The sequence below is a fragment of the Fukomys damarensis genome, unplaced genomic scaffold, assembly GCF_012274545.1.
Source record: "Fukomys damarensis isolate Sample0158 unplaced genomic scaffold, DMR_v1.0_HiC HiC_scaffold_1, whole genome shotgun sequence".
In the NCBI taxonomy this organism is placed as follows: Eukaryota; Metazoa; Chordata; class Mammalia; order Rodentia; family Bathyergidae; genus Fukomys; species Fukomys damarensis.
In genome coordinates, this window is record NW_022900913.1 from 61,449,564 (window position 1) to 61,474,922 (window position 25,359).

Here is a 25,359-nt window from a genome sequence, read left to right on the forward strand (position 1 = left end):
GCCCAGGCAGGTCTCCAGCTCACAGTGATCCTCCTGCCTCAGTCTCCCAAGTGCTGGGATTATAGGCGTGTGCCACCACGCCTGGCCTAAAAACTCTTTTGAAAATATACAAAGCAGACTGAGCCAGTCTGAAGACAGAATATCAGATATAGAAGACAGGATGGCCATCAGTAACCATGAAAATAGTAAGGGACCATGAGAAATCAATCCAACAGCTCCTAGATAATGCAAAGAAGAATAATGTAAGATTGATTGGAATCCACGAAAAAGCAGGAGAAAGTACAAATGACACACAAAAAAACTGTTCACAGCATTAATGATAGAAAACTTCCCAAACAGAGCAAAAGAACTTAACAAACAGATAAGTGAGGCATATAGGACTACCAACTAGTTGTGATTTAAAAAAAAAAAAATTTACACTTAGGCATGTAATGGTCAAGATCCTGGAAACCCAACAGAGGAACAAAATACTACAAACAGAGAACTAAGAAACAAATCACATGCAAAGGAAAGCCCATCAGAATCACAGCAGACTTTTCAACACAAACCCTCAGGTCAAGGAGAGCCTGGAGTGAGGTATTTCAAGCCCTAAAAGAAAACAACCTCCCACCTAGACTGATGTATCCTGCAAAGCTATCTTTCAGAATTGATGGGGAAATAAGATACTTCCAAGACAAAGAACATCTGAGAAACTTCATGAATACCAAACCAATACTCCAAACAATTCTAAACAGTATCCTAGAAAAAGACAATCAAGGTCACAACTCCATGAGGCCCAACAGAGCAACTCCGTCAGTCAAGGCAAGAAATTATAGGGAGAGGGGGGAAAATAAAAAAGAACCAACAGGAAAATAACATGATGATGATAAGCCAATATCATTATATATTGATATATATTATATATTATATATCATTATATATCGATGGTTATATCAATTATAACCATCAATATTAAGAGGCTCAAGTCACCAATTAAAAGAAACAGACTGGCAGAATGGATTAAGAAGCAAAATCCAGCAATATGTTGTATACAAAAAATGCACCTAGTTAAAAAAACTCATAGACTGAAAGTAAAGAATGGAAGACAGTTCTCCAGTTCTGGAACCGGAAAAAAGCAGGGTTAGCTATCTTATTTTTAGATAAAGTAAATTTCAAACCCAAACTAATTAAGAGAGACAAAGAAGGTCACTACATCTTTGTAAAGGGAACAATCCAAATATATATATAAATATATGTACCAAATAGTAATGCCCCTGACTATACAAAACATATTAAGGGATATGAAACACCAAGTGAGTACTAATGCAATTGTAGTGGGGGACCTCAGTATCCTACTGTCACAAATAGATCATCTAGACAAAAAATCAACAATGAAATACTAGAATTGAACCAAACTTTTGAACAAATGGACTTAATAGACGTCTACAGAGTGCTCCACCCCACAAAATCAGAAAATATACACTTTTTGGATGCACACGGGTCAGTCTCCAAAAAGTGGATGCACGTTGAGGCCGTGTTCTTAAGTGAAAGTAGTAGGATACATGTGTAAATACTGAATAATTTCTCTGGTGTGAAAATATAAAAGTATAAATAAGTATCAAAATGTATAATATTGTGTAATAGGAAGAAAAGCTCTAAAGGAGTAGGGGAAGTTGTAGAGGAGGAGAAAGATAAGGGAAAAGAAAAAGTATGAGAAAAGGAAAAACATGGAAACAAAGTCTTTGTAAGTAGGGTGGAGTGGGTGAAGAGAGAGCAGGGGAATGGGAAAAAATAAGAACCAAGATACACTATTACAAGATCCTAGTCATTAACTGTATTATATACCTAAATTGTACCAATAAACTTAATAAAAAAGAATATTATTACAGTAGCAGCATTGTTGCCCTAATAATATTAATGGTTCTTGCCAGCAATGGTAGAGAAATGTTTTAGGGATATTTTAGTACTTTTCTAGGGGTATTCCAAACATTATGCATACACAAATAATTTTTAATACCTCCATAATCTTGGAACAGTTTAAAAATAATTTCAAGTGAAATGAACAGTAACTGTAAGAATATGTTTTATCCAAAGATGTTGGAAGACAAAGTAAGGGCAGGCTTGACAATAAGAAACAACCTAAACAGGACAAGGCGCTACTCTCCAGACATGGTCTTGAAATAGAAAGTACTGGATGGAGAGCTTTTGACTCAGTGCTTTGATTACAAGTTCTGGTTAAAAAAAAAATAGCAGGGGACAGTGAGTACTGTGCATGTGTAACCTTGCTTTAAGTTACCAGAACTTCTGTTTCTCATTTCAGTACAACAGGTGTAGATAATACATATTTTACCTGTTCTCTGGGGTTGCTGGGCAAATTGATAGATTAAATATATAAAAACAGTGCTTTGAAATAGTACCAAAATTGGTGGTTGTAATGGTCTGTACATGAACAAAAAAAAGAAAGTAAAACACACCCTTTGTTGGTTTAATGTTGCTAGAATAAGTGTGAGAGACATTTAATTACTTATTCTCTCATCTGAGCCATATTATTTAGCCCTCTGGTTAGGTACTATTTTCCCTCAAGGGCATTGAGCCCAACAATAGTTAAATTTCTTGACAAAAGATCAATGCCCGCTATGGGTAAGACTAGAATTTTACTGGAAATATGTGTAGGCTCCAAGCCGTTTTTCCCTTACAGAGCACTACTGTGTTGGTCTTAGGGTTTTAAAAGATGTACAGAAATTTTAAAACTGTGATATTTTATTTGATATTCCTCAAACATGGATAGCTTTTGTTAAGGACCTTGAAATTGAAGTTAAAAGAGATTGTGAATTGGAAACATTGCTTCTTGTTAGCATTCATATGGCCACCAAAAACAATAGGAGCAGCAAAATGTGGAGAATCCAAAAAAAAAAGTGATTTAACTACATTGGGAATGAAGATTCTAAGCAAGCACATTCCTCATCAGTCATATAGGAATAGATAATTCTTTTTCGTAGTACATGTTTCTAGTACATAATTACTAACATCATGAACAAATGCTTCATAAAGATGATAGATCAAGAAATAGCAATATTCCTCTATGAATGTATTCACTGGAAGTGGCTAAAATTTAGTTGCATTTGGGCAGTAGTTCTAGAGGTGGGAGGGCTAAGCACAAGGAACTAGTTGTACAGTTTCGATTTTTAAGCATGTACATGCATTATTGTTAAAAAGTGGGGCATTTTATAAAAGATCCTGGAAATGTATTGTCTTGTAAAAGATGCTCAGGGCATAGTATAATACAGAAATTATTACTTTTGAAAATATAAGTCACCAGTGAATATGTCCCCAGATTATGTTTGGTACTAATCTAATTCCTTATTTCTTTTTATGCTTATGAAGTGTCAGTCAATTATTAAAATATAGTTGGGTATAATGATGATGAGTGCCATGGTGGTATCTGGTTTATTCCCCCCCACATAGTGTTACTATGTTGGGGGACACAGAATGATAACACCTGGAAAGTGGATTTAAGTGTTTTTGATCTTGACTGATTTCAATTTACCTACAAAAAAATACCTACAAGAAAGCATAAATTTTTCACAGAATAAATTATAAATGTTTTGGAAGTTAGTAGCACTAAATATGTGCAAGTGTTTCTAAAATTAATCTAAATTATTTGAACAACTAAGTTTCATTTATGGAACATTATTTCTGAGGATGAACTGAGATATTAGAATGTATACTATCTTTAAATTACATATTAGGGATGTTTTATAGGTGATTTATTTATTGTGGAGGGTAAAATTCATGTGTGGCCAGTGAAATCTAAGATTTTTCTGTTGTTTAGCATCAAATTATTTTATGTCTTAATGTCTCTTTAAAAATTAATATTAATAGCTGTCTATGACCGAATGCGAGCAGATCAGAAGAAATTTGGTAAAGCATCATGGGCAGCAGCTGCTGAACGAATGGAAAAACTCCAGTATGCAGTCTCCAAAGAGACTTTACAGATGATGAGAGCTAAAGAGATCTGTTTGGAACAGAGGAAACATGCACTAAAAGAAGAGGTAATGAAAAGCACCAGAAAATTTTATGAAATAAAAAGAGCTAAGTCTTGCCATTTTTATCTTTGTGTAAGACAGTGTTTTTTGGATTGCACAGGTTTAATTTTTACTTTCTCCATGAGAAAAACATTTATGATAGGGCCAGTGTGTTGATTGCCACTACAAGAAGAGCTAGGCATACCAGTATTACATACCCTCTCTCTGTGATGCTTGACAGCAGCATGTTGAAATAGAAGGGGGCCTAGGTCAGAACTTTGTTGCCTTTAAAGTTTTGTTTGTATGTGTGTTTTGTTTTTTACTGTAAGTTTAAAGCACTTTAGCACGTAAGAGCCTCACTGCCCAGAGAAATTTAATAAAAACCCTCAGGCAGTAGCATTGTGTTTGAATTGACTAAAAAACGTTCATACCTTCACCTGTTAGAACTCTGTTTTAGTCCTTCTGGACCTAACCAGGGTTAATAGAGACTCAGTTTTCTTGCCTATGCTTCATTAAGAAAATGTCTTTATGGAGACAGACAGAATTTAAGAAAGTTGTTTTGTTCCCATTAAGACATTATTTAATTAAGCTAGGAATAGTCTTTAAAATCCTTGAAGAATGGCTGATCTTTTTATTCAGAATATACCTAAGATGGTATTTTAAAAGTTTTAACCACTTTTTTCCTTGTCTACTTGTTCATCCTTCAGTATTATTTCTTATTGTGCCCAGTACAGCACTGAATGTACCATCGGTGCTGGAATCATGCTTCAGGGCATTGAGTTACTGAAGTGGCACACAACTGTCTTTTTTTGTTCATCTCCTGTGTCATTACTTACAAATTCTGTATTTCACAATAACAAAACTGGGCCAGAACAAATTGCTCTCACTGAAAAGGCACATAAATACATATAATTTCATTGTCAGCTGATATTTTTTGTGTAACTATTAGAAACAGCAAATGTTAAAGACCAGAAGTATAATATTTTTGGAAATACAGAAGATGTACCATAATTTTAATAGTTTAAAGATTAAAGGTCATGTGAGATGACCTTCAAAGGGAGATCTAGGTAGCATGTATGTAGTAAGATTTCATTGCTCAGATTCAGCTATTCAGAGCATGCCTTTCAAAGTCACTATTTCAAAGACAAGAAGTATTTAAATTATTAAAATTTGAATTCCTTCCTTTATTTTCTATGTTGATGTAATTTATTATAGCATTCATTATCTTTCAAGTTTTTATTAAAAATTTTATCCCAATTTCCCCCCCTCAAGTCCCTTTCCCTCCCCATATACAAAAGCTTTGTTTTCATTTTCCCTTCTGTGTTTAGTTTTTCTCTTGTTCCTTCTTTCCTTTCTACGTCCCTCCTCCCTTGTTCCTCTTCTCATTTGAACACTTTCTTCCCATTTTCCAACATCCACTGTACATCTCAGTCCTTACTTCCATGGTCAGTTTCTAATATCAGATAAACTATGATATTTAAATGTGTGTTTCCGATTTGTTTCATTTAAGAGTATGGTCTCAAGGTCCATCCATTTAGTTGTAAATGTCTGAAGCTCATCCTTCTTTATGGCAGAGTAGTACTTCGTTGTATTAAAAAACCCACATCTTTATCCACTCATCAGTTGATGGACATTTGGGCTTTTCCAAGATTTAGCCATTACAAACTGCTGCTATAAACGTGGGTTTACATATATTGCTGTTGTATGATGCTTTTAATTCTTTCAGGAAGATAGCAGGATTAAATCATTTTTAAAATGAGATCAGATTTCCACCCCCTCAACATGCCATAAACAGACTATTTTTAAAGCCAAATTTCTTTATTTCCCCATAGGAGGTCTTCCTCATACTTGTCCTTTGTAGAAGTTAGGGCCTGTGGTTCTTCAGGCCCAAAACGTTAAGGCCATCTTAGTTCTTCCTTTTGCCACTTTTCTGCCTTTTGGAATTCTATCCACTTTAAATACCCTGCTTATTTGATTCAACAAACATTTATTAAATATTTTTCCTGGGAATTTCAGTGGGTGATAGAAATAAAGAAATGATCACCCCCCACATTTATTTTAAAAGATACTAATTTTCTTTAAAAGCGTAAACAAGATGGCAGACATTGTATTTAGGTGTATTTTAGAGTATGGTGGGGCAAGACACTTATAATGTGAAAATGAGCTGTCAGCGTCATCAGATAGGAAGTAAGCCATTGGACAAGCACACAGCTTTAAGAATTGGGTGGAGACAACTGCTTGTCCCAGGTCTTCTAGTGAAGCAAAAAAAAAAAAAAAAATCAATGTGAAGAAGACGCGAAGTATCCTGTTAAGAGTTCAGATTTACCCTAAAAACATAATGAAGCCATTATTAAGATATTAATCAAGGTAAAACATTTGTATTTTGTGATCTGTACCCTTTCATTATGAGAAACTGCTTTTTGAAACTTGGCTTCACCATTGATAGTAGAAACCCAGTAGATTCTCTGAAATGAGTACCAGGAATTTGGCCCTTAGTAAAAAATGTAAGAGTACTAAATATGGAATTAGGAAAAGTTAAACCTGCATGGCAAGCTAAAATTTTTGCTTTTAAAACAGTTCAGAGATGCACGTATTCAAGGCAGTTCAGTGCTTAGTAAGCAGGGTTGCTGAAGTTCTGACCCAAATATCACTGTAGTCATCTGGAGTGGGCTAGAAAGTGTGGCAGGAAAAATGCTTTTATTGGTCTTACTTGAGTGAATGGGCCAGGTGACTGAATTTGTTATTTTAAAAGAGCAGTTATGTCTCAAAGGTTAGATAAAATAGAATTATTTGATTTTATCATTAGATTTGATATAGTTTGTAGTCTAAAGTGTTTTTTTTTTTCTAAAATGATTTTTAAAAACTATTACATGGCCTGAGGGTGTTGCTCAAGTCTAGCATGCACAAGCCTCAGTGCCCAATACTACAAATAATAATAATGAAATAAAAAATATGGTAAGGGGCGGGGGATTTAGCTCAGTGGTTCTGCTGCCTGCCTTGCAAGCGCAAGAACCCGAGTTCGATCCCTGGTACCAAAAAAATAAATAAATAAGAGTAAGTCTCCGACTTAAAAACAGGTTCTGTTCTGGGAGAATGTTCATAAGTCAGATTTATTTGTATCCAACAAAGTGAGTCTTGCATAGTACAGCTGTGAAAGTTTGCAGTTTGAATGTTTGTAGGTTGGGATCTTGCTGTAATGTTAAGTAAAACTGCTTTGAAATGCTCACATATTATCCATTTTATCCATCCAGTGTAGTAATAGAGAACCTTTTCACTTGTAACAAACAGCCGGCTGTGGCACATCTGCCTTAGGTTTGCCACAACTGATCTGGAGCTAACAGTTCAATGTTTTTTTAGTAAACTAACAGTCAGATAACTGTCACCATAGCTTTAACAAAACCCTGTGTCTTCAGCAATCTTTTTCAAGGTTCACCTCCCAAATATCACCTCTCTCAGGCCTTAAGTAACCACTGCTGTCTCTAGATTTGTTATTCTGGACATTTCATGTAAAAGCGAACATACAGCATATTTTCATTTTGATTAGGTTTCTTTTCACCAGTTAGCATAGTGTTTTCAGATTTCATCTGTGTTGTAACATCAGTACTTAATTTAGTTGTATTCCCCAAAGATACTCCACTGCATAGTTATCAGTTCATCAGATAATAAAATTTCAATTGTTTATACTTTTGGAGCTATTAAAAATAATGATGCTATGAACATTCATGTACTAGGTTTTACATGGATATGTGTTTTTGTAGAACTTTAGAACTCTTTTTTCCAAAGCAGCTGCCCCATTTTACATTCCCACTAGCAGCATATGAGGGCTAGAATTTTCATTACATCTATCATTGGTATCTTCTCCATCTCCCTTTTCCTCTCCCTTTATTGCAAATTGAACCATGATTATCACAGCCTTTTATATCTTTTATTTTGAGACAAGATCTTGCTAAGTTGCCTAGGTAGGACTCAAACTTGTGATCCTCCTTCCTTTGCCTCCCAAATCCTGGAATTACAAACATGTACCACTGTGCCTGGCCTTACTATCTTTCCATCATAGCTTCCCTGGTATATATAAAATGACAATGCCATTGTGGTTTTGATTTGCATTTCCCTGTTACTTTTTATGCTCACTATTTGTATGTCTTCCTTTGAAGAAATGTTTCTTCAGATCCTTAGCTCATTTTCTTGACCAGGTTTCTATGTGTGAGAATTCTTTATATATTCTAGACACAAGTTTATTATCCAATATGTGATTTGCAAATACTTCTTCCCATTCTGTGGGCTGTTCATATTAGCTTTAAAATATTAAATAGATATTCGTAAAAATAGTACATTTTATTCCCCAGGAGGACTGCTGTGTTCACATTTATTAATGCAGAGTTGTATAAAATATATTGTTTTATGAAAGTTTTTTGTTTAGAAGTTATACCAAGATAATCCTCAGTGACATTTTAAAGGTGTCTTAGGCTTATCTACTCTTGTTTGAAAAATAATATTTGAGGTAACCTGTAAAGTATACTTGTAATCTAGAAAGGAATCTTTTTAATAGATTTTAAATTATGATTCGATTTTACCATTAAATTCTCTTATTTGCCGCTATTAAAAGATAAAATTGAAACTTGTCCTGGAAACTTTCCACATTTTATTCTGAGAATCTCTTTGAAGGAGCTTAGCCCCATCTTGTGTTCCCCTGGGGCATTTCTACAATAATTTCCCTAAGAGCTTGTTCCTTCATGTGCAAGGTGTCATGGAAATTTTCTAAATTCTTTTATTCATTAAAAAAAAAAATCCCAACCTTTTATTGCCTGTGGAAGAGATTATTGACTTTGTCTTCATCACATTGGATAGCTTTGCTATTGTGACCTGGCTTACATTGAGTTGTTCTGGCAATCTAGGGTGCATAACACAGCTGACAAATTCTGACTACTTGATAAAACAAGAGGATTATTCACACTGTACAGTGGCCTAGGTCCTACGGTGATAGAGGAAAGAAAACACTGAAATGGACCCTGTCTTAGTTACTTTTCTCATCACTGAGACAAAATACCCACACCCACAAGTTAAGGAAGGAAAGGTTTATTTGACTGACAGTTTGTAGGGGTTTCAGTCCATAGTCACCTGGCTCCATGGTAGGGTGTCATGGTAGACAGGCATCACAGAGGAGAAATAGTTAATGGTGGGCAGAAGATAGCACAGCAACAAAGGAGGACCACAGCTCTTTCTGCCCCCTTTACCTTATCCAGGCTAGTAGCACTCACACCCTTAATCTTAGTGCCCTCAGCCCTAGCCCCACCTTGCATCATTCATGCACTCTAGATTCAGCCACCTCCAAAATAGCCCCACCTCATTTGCATGAGGCTTTGGGGGGACATCTAGACATGAGCCATAGCATCCCAGCCGAGTCCTCCAAAGTCCATGCACGTCCCTTTATGCAAAAGGCATTTAGTACGTCTCCAAGAGTTGCCAAAGTCTGAACAGTTTCAGCATTCCTAAAAAGTCCCCAGTGTAAAGTCCCCACAAACTTAGCTGCAAGCCTCTATACAAATGAAAAAAAAAAGGTAAGCACTTGTCACATAAACTGGCATAAGATAGACACTTTCACTCCAAAAGGTACAAAGAGGATAGGAAGGAATGGGAACAAAGCAAATTCAAAATCTAGCAGGGAAAACTTTAAATCCCACCATTCCACTTTCAGCATCTCTGGCAATCTGTGGTAATTTGAGAACTCCAAAAGTTTTGTGTGGCTCCGCCCCCTCCGTACTTGTGGTGATTTTAGGTCCTGTGGCTTCTCTCTGGTGCCAGCTCTGCTCCCTCCTTGTAGTTTTCTGATGACCCGTGTTCCTGGCTTCTCCAATTTTCTGGGGTCTCCACTGCACCTTCAGCTTCATACTCAGCTTCACACATTGCCCTTTTGGGCACATTGCCTGGCCTCCCAGGCCTCCTTTGAAATCTGGATAGAAGCCTTCCTTACCTCACAACTCTTGCATTCTGTGTGCACCTAGAAACAGCGCCACATGTATGACACCAAGGTCTGCTGCCAGCTGGAGCAGTGGCCAGGCTTCCTTTATGTCTTGATCATAAAGGTCCAGTGCTTATGAACTAAATCTCGAGGAACAATTTCCCTAGGCCGCTGCTATTCTGGAACATGGTACTTTTGAGGCTCTCTTCTGAACAAAGCAGTCTTTCACTTTTATAATTTTTAGGCTGCAAAGGGTGAGGGCTGTTTCTTGCAATATCCTCATATTATCTTTTCTGTTCTCCTGTTGTCACCAGTCAAGAAGCTCCTCTGGAGCTTCTTTTCTGGCCAAACTCAAAAGTTTTAAATAACTCTGCTGGGCTCTTTGCTCTTGATTCTCAACATAATCTGGCTAAAAGCCTCCAACATGCCATGACATGCCTCAACATTAGACTGCTTTGAAATTTCTTCTGCAAGATTTAATTAGTCCAATGCCCTTAATCTCAGTCTCAGGCAGTCTCTGGACATGAGCAAAATGCAGGCAAACATTGCCAAGGCATGACACACACCATCTGGAGTCCAGCAGCCAGCACAGTCCTTTCCAGCAGAAATCTCCTGAGCCTCGTCTTTACTGGCATAATTTCTATCAGCATTCTGGTCTTCTGAGCTCTGACGGAATCTCCCAAGTACAACCTCAGGTGTTCCAGCTCTCCAGTTTCAGCTGGCATCTCCAAACCTTTCCTAACTTTCCTTCCCACAAGCCAGCTCCAAAGGCTCCTAAACCACATGGTCAGGTACAGTTATAGCAATGACCCCCTTCTCTGGTAGCATATTCTGTCTTAGTTACTTTACTCATTGCTGAGACAAAATACCAAACATCCACAAGATAAGGAAGGGTTTATTTGGCTCACAGTTTGTAGAGGTTTCAGTCCATAATTGGCAGCTGTAAGGCAAGGTAGCATGGCAGAGAGGCATCACAGAAAATAAACAGTTCATGGCGGGCAGGAGATAGCAGAGCAACAAAGGAAGACTACACCTCTTTTTCCCCCTTTTATCCAGGCTATTTAGGGTAGGTAGCACTCGCACTCTTTTGGTACTGGGGATCGAACTTGAGACTTTGTGCTTGCAAGTCAGAACCACTGAGCTAAATCCCCGGCATTAATCCTAGTGCCCTTGATTCTAGCATTACACTGTGAATCAGTTCCAGCATCACACACTAAATCCAGTGATCTCTGAAAAAGCCCCACTTGTGTTTACATGAGGCTTTGGGGGAAAAACTAGACACAAGCCATAACAGGCCTTGTATTAAAGATGATTATCTATGTGGTCATTTTCTCTGGGTCCTGTCTCATTACTGTAACAGTCTGTTTTCAAAGTTCTGGGCTTTGTTTGAATTCTTCAAAGGATTTTTAAAGCTGCTAGTTATTCTTGCTAGGTTTATGCATGTTGTATACATAATGCAGGTATTGTGCTGTGTGTATTATTTGTGTGATGATGTACTGAGCCAGTTTATTAGCATTAAAGTGCCCACATTAGTCATGAGAAAGGCAAATGTGAATTATTAAGCTCATTCCAAACAAATGCTTTGCGAACAGAGGCTTTCCCTTTTTTAATAATACAGTACTACCCTGTGATTTAAATTACAGGGAGATTTTTGTTCTTTAAAAATGTCAATATGGTCAGATATGGTGACACATGCCTGTAATCCCAGCACTGAGGAGGCAGATGCAGAAGGATGGCCATGAGTGGGCTATATAATGAGTTCAAAGTCAGGTTGAACCACAGAGTGACACCTGTCTCAAAAAAATAAAACATAAAAATGTCAATATGCTTTGTTTCCTTGGGACTTTTTTTTTTTAGTGTATATTTATAACACAAAACTGATGTTGATTTTGGGAAACTGTTGCATGCTTGTAACCTGTCTGATTGTACACACACTCACACACGCACCCAGTTGCTTTTCTCTCCACCCCAGTTTTCTTCCCAGTCTCCAAGATTACATCTCTGTTTCATTCATTTATTTATATTTCACATTTTTCATGTAAGAGAATGCATATGATATTTTAATTTTTGCATCTCATTTGTTTTGCTTAGAATGATGGTCTTGAGCTCCATCTGTTTTCTTGCAAATAACATGATTTCATTCTTTATGGCTGAATAAAATACTGTGTGTATTACTACTTATTCTTTATTCACTCATCTGTTGATGGGCAGCTTGGGAGGTTCCAGAACTTAGCTACTGTGAATTGTGGTGCTGCAGATATGGGTATGCAAGTATGACTATAGTATGGTGCCTCTGATTCTTTTAGAATATACCTAGGAGATTCAGCTAGGTATTTCTATTTTGAGGGATTTACATACTGATTTCCATAGTAGTTCACTAGTTTGCATTCCTTCCAATAATGTAGGAGGATTACCCCCTCCCCCATTATTACCAGCATTCATTGCTTTTTGTGTTTTTGATGATAGTGGCCATTTTAAGTAAGGCAAGTTGAGATCTCAAACATGTTTGATTTGCATTTCCCTAATGTCTAAAGATGTTGAACAGTTTTTCATGTACTTATTAGCCATTTGTACTTTTGAAGGCTGATATTTAGTTCTTTATATATTCTAGGTATCAACAGTTCTTTATCAGAGGAGTATAGCTAGCAAAAATTTTCTCCCATTCTGTTGGTTATGTCTTTACTCTGTTGGTTGTTTCCTTTGCTGTGGAGAAGCTTTTTAAAAAATTGATGTATTGAGGCATGGTGGCACACACCTGTAATCCCAGTACTTGGGAAGCTATGAGTTTGAGGTCAGCCTGGGATACATAATGAGTTTGAGGTCAGCCTGAACTACAGAGTAAGACCCTTCCTCCAGAAAATAAGTTTGAATTTGATGTAATCTCATTTATTCATGCTATTGGAGTTATATTCAGGGAGTCTTTGCCTAGCCCTGTGGCTTTCAATGTTTCCCCTGTGTTATCTTCTAGCAGGTTCAAAATTTTTGTTTTTATTTTTGGTTCTTTGATCCATTTTTATTTAATTTTGGTACAGGGTGAGAGAAGAGAATTTAGTTTTAATCCTGTGCAAGTGGATATCCAGTTTTTCCAGTACCATTTATTAAAGGGCTATCTCTTCTCCAGGTCACGGCCCTTTTGTCAAAAATTAGATGACTGTAGGAGTGTTACCATGGGTGATAGTCCTGGATAAGTTTCTAGATAACTTTTGCACCATGAACAAAAAGTTTAACTTGGCATGTAACAGTAAGGAAAAAGCAGCAGCACAGTTCTAACAGGCAACAGTATTCTTAGAGTAAGGGGGCTCCTTCAGGCAGAAAAGAAAATGTGGCACCACAAGGGCTGGAGATTTAGCTCAGTGGGTCTACCGCCTGCCTTGGAAGTGCAAGGAACCAAGTTGGATCCCCAGTACCCGCCCCTCCCCAAATGACACCAGTGCTGAAGCCCTTGGGTTTAAGAATTTAAGATGTTCTGGGTCTAGGGTTTCATCCATTGGGTCTTCTACAGCACTATTGACAGCTTAATCCGTAGGGTGCTGAGTCTCCCAGCTGTGTCTGCTGCGCATGTCTTTTCCCATAATTCACTATTATAGTTGGGTGTGTGAGATGCAGTCCATATGCATGAACTCCAAGGGAAGTCAGGTTATTGCAGGCCATCATGCATGTGTCCTAGTTTGGGATTTCAGAATTTTCCAGGTCAGACTTAGGGTCTGTTTTTCTTATCCTCTGCCTCAAGATAGTAGGCCTTAGGACAGGGGTGTGATGGGGTAACCCTGGGGTGTTGCTCAGGTTTAGGTGAGGGGAGTGGTTCCACAGCCCTATTTACACGGTTTGTTTGTTCATTCTGGGTTTTTTTTTTTTTTGAGACAGGGTCTCACTAGTAGCTCAGGCTGACCTTGAACTCATTGTGTGTAGTCTAGGCTGGTCTTGAATGTGTCAGTCCTCTCCCTCAACCTGCATGCACCACCATATGCTATCTATATTATTTTAGGTACATAGAGTTGTTTCTGTGTCTTCTGTTTCATTGTTTTACATGTTTGTTTTTGTGCCAGTACCATGTTGTTTTTGTTACTATAGCTTCATAATATAATTTGAAATCCAGTATAGTGATATCTACAAGTTTGCTTTTTTTGCTGAGGGCTGCTTTGGTTACTCTGGGTGTTTTCTGATTTTGTAAGATTTTTAGAGGTTTTTGTTTTTGTTTTTGTTTTTTTTGGTATGGGGAATCTAACTCAGGGCCTTGCACTGTGCTGCTGAGCTACATTCCTGGCCCTTAACTATTAATTTTGCTGATCAAAGAACAAGGATATATTTCCACTGTCTTAAATTTCTTCAGAGTTCTGTAATTTTCATTATAGAGATCTTTCACCTCCTTGGTTAGGTTGATTCCTAGGCATATATTTTTTTTGTTTTTTGTTTTTTGAAGCTATTGTGAATGGATTTTCCTGATTTCTTAGTGAGTTCCTTATTGTTGTGTAGCAGCACTATTGATTTTTTGTGTCCTTAAGTCATTTTAAAACCCCTCCTGATATGACAAAAGGAAAGCAGTTAAAAATAATGAAAACAGTTAAAAATAATGAAAACATGTTAAAATTAAATTAGGAATATTTGCCAAAAATGTAAGGCTGGACTTAAATTTCTTAAAATTAGCATAAATATTAAAAATTATCTACATAAGCAACATTCTACTTGTATCTGAACTTGTTTTACTTTCAAGAGTACTATTTCTGTTTGAAAGTCTTGATCACTCTCAGTCTTACTCTTTTCAGGATATGAAACCCTGTTTCCTTAAGTATTTGAAAGTTAGCAGGTGTTCAGAATGAAAGGTATATAACATTAAGGATTTTATACACAATTTTAGTAAGGTCCCATATCATCCCTCTATGAGCCTCTGATCTTAGATTGAGTCGTGGTGTCCAGATTTCCTTCATTAAAACTACTGAAAGATTTTAATACCTTTTAGACTAAATACCCTTGAAAGAATCCAGTGCAAGTTTGATTGTAGCTACTTCCAGTACCATGTTTTTTGTTACTATAGCTTTATAGTATAATTTGAAATCCAATATTGTGATACCTACAGGTTTGCTGTTTTTGCTCAAGGCTGCTTTGGCTAACTCTGGGTGTTTTCTGATTTTGTAAGAATTTTAGAGTTTTTTTGTTTTTTCGTTTTTTTCCCTCTGCCAGTCCTGTGAAGAATATTGTTGCTATTTTAATAGAGATTGCACTACTTTGGGTAATATGACCATTTCAACTTTTTTTTTTTTATATGGGGAATCAAACTCTGGCAACAGCATGTCCTAGGGGTCCTGAGAGCATTGGCAAGGAGGTCCTGGCCTCAAGTGACTTCGCTATGAATGACTACCAAAGGGAAAGAGTAAGGAAGGAAAATTAGAGAAATGTTTAAGCAAAAAATCCCCCAAATAATTGAGATGTAACTGTGCTTTTCTATGGTTTCATTATGGCATCTTAATTTTTAGTATCTTCCATTCTGAAGATTTCTTTCTACAAAGAAAATAACACTTATTTCAAAATTAATCTTTAGTAACACTTCCAATGTGTTTCTACTCCTAATAGTGTTTAAAGGTACTTTAATTTTGTCTGTGGTTTAAAGTGAAAAATAAATACACTATCTGATGTGACTTGGATTATAGAATGAAAGATTTAGTTGCATAGTTAAATTCTGATCCTATTTTGAATCTGGATAGGGTGGAGAGTTTACTACTGAAACAGTGGGATGAAGTAGCCAGAGGCCCCCAGGGGTTCCCAAGAATGAACCTGTAAGCTGCTTAAACAGTACTCCAGAGTTGTGAGGAAATGACCTTTGAAGAGTGCTTATCCTCTCTACCAGAAATCTGGTGGCTCTCAACATCTAGTCTTAAAGAACCTGCCTTTGAGCCACTTGCAGCTGCCTTCTGTATGGGGCCAAATAGGAATTCATGGAAATAGTAGGATTAGGAACCAATCTGTGAAGCATACATTTTTCCTTTGTGGTTTGTTTCAGATGTCTGTCAACAAAAATTCCTCTTTTTCTTCAGAGCCAAAAGCTTTATGGATGGAAGACCACATACTGCTTTGTGAACATGCCTAGAGATTTCTGAACCCTACTTTATAGTTAATGTAGGGCCCTCACTGCATATAATTAAAGATGATAGTGATCATTATCAAGAGATTAGAAGTTTTTTTTATCCCATCTAAAGCATTTACATATTTTGTATGTTCCATCATATACTCTCACTTCTAATCAGCAGATCCATAAGGTGGACTGAAGCTTTTTCTGGGATGAAAGTCCCAGGTGTGTGTATGAATCAGCTTTGGCCACTCTGCTGTCAATGACTAAATATGGCTCAGTCTTTCCCATGTGTCTTATGTGAAAAGGATAACTGCATAACTTAGCATCCCCTTTTGAGATTGAGAAGGAACATTATTGATATTTATGTCAGGACAAAAATACATTGTCACTCATATGAATGAGCTATACAAATATCTAAGACCTTACAGTTTACGATATTTGTGTTCTTCTAAAATCATTTGATGGCTATTTATTTATTTGGTACTGGGGATTGAACTCTGGACTTTGTGCTTGCCAGGCAGACATGGCGCCATTGAGCTAAATCCCTGGCCCAGATGGCTTTATATTTATTAAAAATTTGGATTTTTTTTTCTTTTTCTGAGATGAGGGTCTTGTTATTGCTATGTTTCCCAGGCTGACTTTAAATTTCTGGGTTCAAGTGATCCTCTTGCCAAGCCTCCTTGAGTAGCTGGGGTACAGACACACACCCCACAACCAGCTCAGAAATCTGGATCTCCTGCTGACAAGACTTTCTTAGAGTTATCCCTTCATAGATTAATCCTATCTGACTAGTGCTAGTTTCTAATTATGCCTTCATTTTTGTGTGTGTGTGTCCATCAACTGGAATTTAATTTTATTTTCAACACAGATGCAGAGTTTGCAAGGTGGCACAGAAGCCATAGCTCGACTGGATCAGTTAGAAGCTGATTATTATGATCTGCAGCTTCAGTTATATGAAGTCCAGTTTGAAATCTTGAAGTGTGAAGAGTTACTGTTGACAGCACAGCTGGAAAGCATCAAAAGACTTATATCAGGTATGATATGTCATAACCACATAGGCCCCCAGGAGATTGAAGACAAGACAGAAAGGCACACAGACTTCAGCTGTTTCTTTTTAAAAAGTCTAAACCTAAAGGAATGCTTAGAGCCCTTGGGGTTAAGCAAGTGGTTTAATAGACTCAGCAGCACAGTTAAACATTTTAAGGGATGTTTTGGCCAGCTTCTGAATTATCAACAATTTTGAATTTTACAACAGTGGAATGAGGGAAGGAAGTAAGGTCTTAAATCTGTGTGCCAGGCACTGCCATACATACCCTGTACACATGCAGTCTGTGAGGCACATTTCCCTGTAATGACCATTTACAGAGGAGCTCTGGAGAGGTTGGCTTTGCCTGAGGAAAAGTCAAGGTTAGGGTTACGGTTAGTCAGTGCCTCCTTCCCTGCTCTGTCTGGCTCCACAACCCATGCTCTAACCCTCTGTTGCTGTTCTGTAACAGAAAAGAGAGATGAGGTGGTATACTACGACACTTATGAGAGCATGGAGGCCATGCTGGAGAAGGAGGGGATGGCAGCATCCATGCATGCACAGAGGGAAGAGCTGCAGAAACTGCAGCAGAAGGCACGTCAGCTGGAGGCCAGGCGAGGCCGCGTCTCAGCTAAGAAAGCCTACCTCAGAAATAAAAAGGTATCCAAGTCTTGTTCTTACCCATTATCTAACCCTTGACCCAAGTATAATAATTGTAATGTGTTTGCACTAACACTTGCATGTTCTTAAAACTAAGTCAGCATTGCCTCATCTCAATGCTCAGTTCATTATATAAAAATTGACATTTCTTTGATCATTGGCTTCTTCCATGCATTCAAACCATCAGCATTGGTGTGCTGTTACCACCAGAAGCCCTGAGGCAGGCTCTGTTAAAGCCCTGACTACAGGATCCCATGTGATGCAGCTCCTGGTTCCTTTCTAGTTTTGGGGAGGGGGTGTGCACCAGGGATTGAACTCAGGACCTTGGGCTTGCCAGGCAGGCTTGGTGCCACTGAGCTAAATCCCTGGCTTTCCTTTCTGTTGAAGGCACCTAGTGATGAGTACTCTCTGAGCTTTGGTTTCGACGTTAGTCTGCAGGAATTTAATAGATTGTTACTTGCTTATTTTTAACTTGAATAACATTTCAGAATTCTTGATCATTCTTGATATTTGCAGAAATGTGATTCTTCCTATACCATAGAAAATGTTTTGCTTACTTAGCAGTAAGATTTAATGGTTTATGGTGAAAGAGAGGAGAAGCTGTGCTCTGTTAGCTCTCAGGCTTCTGACTAGGCATTTGTGTGGATAGTGATGCCACTGATTAAAGTGGAAAACACATAGAGCTTAGAGGTAATAAACCAAGTTTCAGAATTGGATATGAGAGATCTTAGGGTATTCGGCGTTAGTTGTGACTCTGTGGGCCATTGTGTCCCACTAGCAGTTACTAAGTAGTTGATTCTTAGTAGTGATAGAGATTGTAAGCTGATCAAAAAGAGCAAGGATAAGATGGTAGAGCGTAGGAGAAAACATTTCAAGGGAAAATAAGTCGTTACACTTAATATTTCTGTAATTCAGAAAGCGAAGATAAGCAAACATCCGTAACTGGGGAGTAAGAAGACATTGTACAGGCATGGCTTATGAAAGATTGAACAAGGCCCGACATTTATGAGGACAAGAGGCCTTTAGGAAAGAAGCTGAGAGTGTACAAAAGAAAACATGCAGTTCAAACAGAGAGATTTGAGTTCAAAAAAGCAGGAGAATGTAAAGTCACAAAAGTAAAAAAAGGATTCCGTGAAGCAGGCTGGTCACCAGTATCAGGTTTTCAAGGAACAAGACCGAAGGAGGGAAGGGGATGGGATTTCTGTGACATTTGGTCACGGTGGTCCTGGAAGGGTGGCAGAAGAGGGAGCTGGCTGCACACATGGACATGATCAAGAAGAGCCTTGGTGACCAGGACACATAGGAGTCTGAATCTGACTAAACTGGCTCCCTCTGCTCTTCCCACTTTGCAGTGCATTAGTGCAATATCAGTCTAATCAGTATTATTCTTTATGCCTTCTTATATTAATCTAATCTGAGATCAAAGAACTGACACCTTTTACACTGCACCTTGTCCTCGTCTACATATCATTGCACCTGGGAGCATTGGCTTCTTGCTGGCTGTGTGATTTATATAGCACTCAGTAGGATTTGCATACTCCAGGGTATAGTTCTGCCTGTTCTAGTTCTTGACTGTGCCCTGAGAATTTGAGGTCCATGTTTTGTGATAAAATATTTCAAGAAGAGAAATGGAAATAATACTGTTTTCCATGTATTTTATCTTTGTTTCCAGTACCAAATGGCATAATCCCTTGCCCAAAATCTAGAAAGCTTAGACATCATCCTACTTCATTGGTGGCAAAAACCAGACCTGAACTGACACAAAGTTATTTATTATTTTAATCTCACTTTGCGTATTTGTATATCTCATTGCAGGAATAATGTTTTATGGGATTCTTGCTTAGGTAATTAAGTAATATATGGTATGTGCAACATACCACCATTCTAAAATACAAAAAAAAAAAAAGAATTTTAAGACACATGACACCAGATATGGTAGCACATGCCTGCAGTCCCAGCACTTGGAACACTGAGAAGCAGGAGGTTTGCCTTGAGTTTAAGGCCACCCTGGGCTACATAGTGAGTTCAAAGCCAGCCTGAACTACATAGCAAGACCCTGTCTCAGGAAAAAAAAAAAGACACTTGACTTCTGCTTGCTAATACCTTAATTTTCTAAGCAAGGAAACCAAGGCTTCTAGTAGTTAAACCACTCACTCAAGGATAATCAAACTGGACGGGACAGAAGTGAAGTGTGCTATGTCCGTCTGTCATTATATCATTACATTTTATGATGCTGTCTTTGTTTTCCTAATTGTATTGGACAAAATCTTGTTGGGCAGTAAAATGTGACTAGAGTGGGTGAAGAAAATGATGAAAAATGTTTGCTTTCAAATACAGTTTAGTGCCATTACCCATGAGACTGAGGCAGGAGTATTACAAATTAAGAGGCCAGGCTGGCCCCCGCAAAATGAGTTCAAGGTCAGCCTGAAATACTTAGCAAGACACTGTCCTTTAAAAAAATTTCTACTGTCTTTTAAGGACATTAGGACTAACTCTGATTAAAAAGTGATTGTTTGGTCTATGTTTGAATATTAAAAAATATGATTGTAAAACATAGTGACTTTAAATTTTAAGAAATTTATTCCAGTAAAAGACACATTGCCATTAATGCCCCATCCCCAATATTCCCCCTTGTGTCAAAACTCTCATCCCATTGTCTTGCCACTTTCTTTTTTTCCTTTATGTACTGGGGATCGAACTCAGGACTTTCCAGGCAGGTGTGGTGCCACTGAGCTAAATCCCTCACCCAATCTTACCACTTTCTGAAGCAGTTTTGGAAGTCCTCTTTCCTGAGAGTCTTTAGTTGCAATGTCATGGCTACCTCGTGCCCTGTGACTCATGGTCATTTTGACTTGAGAAGAGCTAGAAGTGCCCACATCCTGTGAATAAGGTAGATGAGGACACACTGTTATGTTTTTTTGAGGCTGCCTTTCCATTGGATGGCACAGACCATCAGCTTTCACCACATTTTTTATCTTTCTTTGTGTAAAAGACATGAACTGCTTCAGAAAGTGGTAAGAATAATGAGATAACTGTGTTCAAATTGTGGTGGGGGTTTTGAGGGCAATTAATGGCCAGATGTCTTTTACTGTAATCATTTTTAAAAACAAACATTCACTCCATATTTTGATCATTCCTCATACTCTTCTTACCTAGAAGAATTCTCTTAAGGATCTTTACAGAAAGAAGAGTGTGTAGAGCAAATTAAGATTGTTTGCAAAAGGTTGCTAACATAGTATAGGTGATTTTATCAAGAAGCACTTAAGTGCTGCTGCTCCATGCCATCCAGTGGAAAGGCAGGCTCACGAAAAACGTCACTTTGTCCTCATTCATCTTAATCACTTGTGTTACCTTGTGACTTCCAGCAAAGATCTCTTATAAGCTGTTTAGAATATACATAAATTTGAAGTAATTTTAAAATAAAGTTTTAAAATAATTTTGACTTTTTAGTAGTCTTTAGCAGTTTCTTAGCTCTGATAATTATGACCAGAATATTGAAATCGTATGATACTGTGCATTGGCGAAGACTCAAGAATACAGAGTATGTTAACAGCTCTATATTCTTTTTTGTCTAGAAAATATAGCATGAGACCAGAATCTTCTGGCCAGACTTCATAGCTGAAGCAGACTTTCGAGATTTTCTAAAATCTTGTCCTCCACTTGGCTTCATGCCTCCTCCTCTAAAAGAGGCAGTAGGAGATCCAGAGAAATTAATAGTTTCATAGAAAAGTCTTTTGTAAGATCCTGATTATTATTTGGTTTATACTTCTGCAGCAGTTCTGAAGAGAAATAGCAAGTGGATTTTACTTGGTACTTTGCCATGTAGGTACATACTAAGGTTACCTACCCATTTATCAAGTAAATTTTAGTGTGGTCTTTTTATAACTTTCACTTAAACATACTTTTTGTATTTATAGGAAATCTGTATTGCAAAACACAATGAAAAATTCCAGCAGCGTATTCGGAGTGAAGATGAATATAGAATCCATCACACAGTACAACTAGTAAGTTTGGACTCCTGCAAAGCTCATTTTTTAATGTCTCCAAGTGGGTAAAATCTGTAGAGAATTTCATAACTGAGTTAATCTATTACAATAAGATTCAGAAGAGTTTTAGTACCCTTAATATCCTTTTTTTCCCACCTGTTCATCCCTCCCCATCCCCAAGCCCCATGCAGTCACTGATTGTTTTACTGTCTCCATACCATAGTGTGGCCTTTCCTGTTATATATGGTAGGAATAGTACAGTGTGTAGCCTATTCATATTGGCTTTCTTCACATAGTAATATGGGTTTAAGGTTCCTCTGTGTCTTTATGGCTTGATGGCTCTCTTACATTCAGTGCTGAATAACATCCTCTTACGTAATTATACCACAGTTTATCCATTGAGGGACATCTTGGTTCCTTCCAAGCCTTAGCAATTATAAAATAAATACAGCTGCTATAAACATCCATGTAAAGATTTTAATGCGCACATTTCAACTCATACCAATAACAGTGATTTAGTTTTGTGAGAAGCTGCCTAACCACTCTACAAAGTGACTAACACTTTGCATTTCCACCAACAATATAAGGGACTTGGGGTTCTTCATACTTTACTAGCTTTTGCTCTTGTTGTGGTTTTGAATTTTTCCTGCTTTTAGAAGTGCATAAGTAGTGTCTTATTTAGCTTACAATTCTCTAGTGAGGTATGATGTTCAACATCCTTTCACATGCTCACTTGATACCTGTACATCTTATTTTAGAAAGTTGTTAAGATCATTTGCTTGGTTATTGAGCTTTTGTTTTCTTACAGAGTTTTAGGAGCTCTTTGTATATTTTGGGTAACATTTCTTTGGTGCATATCTTTTGCCTATATTTTCTCTCAATCTGTAGCTTCCTTCTTGGAAGGAAGTTTTACTTTTAGCAGAGTCTAATTTATCAGTTCTTCCTATCATACTTTGGTATTATATCTTGCAAAATCATTGCCAAATACAATATTATTTTGTCCTGTGGTATCTTCCAGAAGTTCATATAAAGATTTCACATTTTATATTTAGGTATTACTGGTTTTGAGTTAATTTTTGTGAAGACTGTAAGATCTTTGTCTAGGTTTTTTTGTTTTGTTTTGTTTTGGTGTTTTGCATTTGTGTGTAGTTGTCCTAGCACCATTGTCATTGTTTAAAGACTATCAGGTAGCTCCACTGAAATTTTGCCTCATCATAAAAGATCTATCTGTGTGGGTCTGTTGTTTTTATTACAGCCCACACTAGGCTTAAACTCATTGTCCAGCCCAGGCTGCCTCAAACTGTCCTCAGCCTTCTGAGTACACTAGCAGGCCCAGCTAATGTGTGTGCTCACTGTTCTTTTCTGTTGATTTAGGTCTTTTGCCTGTCTAAGATTTATATCAGCTTGTTGATACCTACAAAATAACTTGGTGACATTTTGATTGGACCTGACCTCTTAATACTACTTTTTTCTATCCACAAACAAGGACTATCCCTGCCATTTATTTAACTTTTTTTTTTTTTTTTTTTGTACCTGGGAGGGTCCTTGCTCTTGCAAGGCAGGCTGGAGCCACTGAGATAAATTCCCAGCAAGAAAATGTTTTAAACCAGGTGTGGTGGCACTCGCCTATAATCCCAGCACTCAGGAGGTAAAGGCAAGAAGATCACTGCAAGTTAAGACCCTGTCTCCAAAAATAGACCCCCCCCCAAAAAAAAAAGTGTTTTACTGAAGGGTACTGTAGAGAAAAGTGTATAACATGAATTTCCCAAGGAGAGAAATAAATACCTGTGTAACTAACTTCCTGGTCATTAAGCAATGTTAGAAACCCAGAGCCTCTTAGTTTGCCTCCACCTCCTATCCCTCCACACTCAGAGATAAATTAACTTCTTTTTAGGGAATTATTAAGTGGCTTAACTGAAGTTAACCTAGGTAAAGGGGGAAACTTGTATTCAGCCCAGTTCTGCCAGTTGATGGCTGTGTTCTCTCTTAGGCATGATGGCACCATATTAGGCTCTACTGTGTGAAGTTTCTGTTTTCTCACACCATCTCATCAGTTCATCCCTCGAAAGCTAAACCGTTCTCTCCATCTGGAATCTTCTAGATTATAATACAACTTGACTTTCAGTATACAGCTGACTGATCAGCAGTATGGTTATTTAGTCATTATTATCTCTCAACACTGTAACAATCTATTTTATGCATTATGTTTGGAGATACCTGTTCACAATTGCAAACTCAATCTAAGTATCTCTGCAGTCATGCCCTCAGCCTTAGAAAGCCTCTTTGCCCTCCCATGGGAATATGTGGTAAGTATCTGGCAGGGGGAAGGAAATACAGGCTCACTTCCCCATCCCAGTGGTCTCCAGGTGCACACAAGTTTGTAACAGCTCAGCTGAGTTGGGGGAGTTGTTTCTTCCTGCCATGTGAACAAAAGAGAACGTGGAGTGGGGCAAGGAGGTGAGGGGTGTTTGTCTCGTTATGCCCTTGAGCAATTCTGGGCTTTGATTTCAAAAGAAATACAGAACCTTTATGTCTGCTTTACTTGCAGAGCTCAGAGTTGGGTGTGGTGGTACATGTCTGAGGGAGGACACCAGGGAGGCTGAGGCAGGAGGGTTGCCATGGGCTCCAGGCTAGCCTGAGCTACATGGTAAGGCCCTATCTCAAATCAAAAAATAAAAAATTCAGAGCGCAGGTCATGGTCATATATTTCCTTTGTTTTTCCCTCTGGAAACCTTTAGGATAATGTAGCAAGTCTTCTGGCATCTTCTGGCTGCTATTGAGAAATGGCTGGCTTTGTAGCAAGTAATAATTAATCCTTGAAAATTATTATGACCCTCTCGGGGACCTAAATGTAAAAGGTCTTTGTGGCTTCTATAAGAGGAAAAAGATGCAAGAATTCACCCCTTGCCCCCGCCCCCCAAGTACCAGGGATCAAACCTGAGACCTTAGGCTTTCAAGGCAGGTGGCGTTACCACTGAGCTAAATTCCCAGCCCTCTTTCTTTCGACAGAATATATCTATGTAGTTGAAGCTGACCCTGAACTCACTACGTGGCGGTAACTGACTTGGAGCTTACCCTTCACCCTGGATCCTCTGGTCTCAGCCTCCCAAGTTACTGGGGTTACAGACATGTGCCAGCACACCACAGCTAAGAGGAATGCTCTTTATTCACCCATAGTTCCTTGTTCCTATTGCCATAAACCCAGGGGATCTGTTTCCAAAGGCTCTACCCAGAGAACATGTAACTGGTCTCCATGCCACCATGTGAGTGTTCCATCCTCTTAGGAAACAGAGGAGCTCTTCTGACACTCATGCATCATCTTTCTCCTCCCTGGGAGAAAATAGCTAATGCCCACAGTTTAAGGCTCATGGTTTTAGAGGTTTCAGTCCATGGCTGGCTGGCTCCAAGGCAGACATTATGGCAGGGGAATCCTGCTACCTTGGGTAGCAAGAGACACCAACCTCAAAGTCACACCTTGATGATCACTCACCCAGCAGTGTGTTTTACTGTTTCCTCAGGGGCTTCCATGCCCTTGAAGCTAAGTTAAGCCTGACTGTCACTCTTAGTCAGTAGCTACCACCTGACCTCCAGCCACAAGTTAATAAAACTTGGTGCGCGCGCGCGCGCACACACACACACACACACACACACACACACACACG

The 25,359-nt window shown here is 38.2% G+C and overlaps 1 protein-coding gene across 1 annotated transcript in view; it reads left to right on the plus strand.

Annotated features, from left to right (window-relative positions):
* Jmy (junction mediating and regulatory protein, p53 cofactor) overlaps positions 1-25,359 on the plus strand; it is a gene marked incomplete at its 5' end in the record, with an annotated part of 92,296 nt that overhangs the window by 54,395 nt on the left and 12,542 nt on the right. Inside the window, 4 exons of the mRNA XM_033761565.1 lie at positions 3,862-4,031; positions 16,896-17,061; positions 17,524-17,711; positions 21,629-21,715. Coding sequence (XP_033617456.1) covers positions 3,862-4,031; positions 16,896-17,061; positions 17,524-17,711; positions 21,629-21,715 — 611 coding nt within the window. The remainder of the gene's footprint in view (positions 1-3,861; positions 4,032-16,895; positions 17,062-17,523; positions 17,712-21,628; positions 21,716-25,359) is intronic.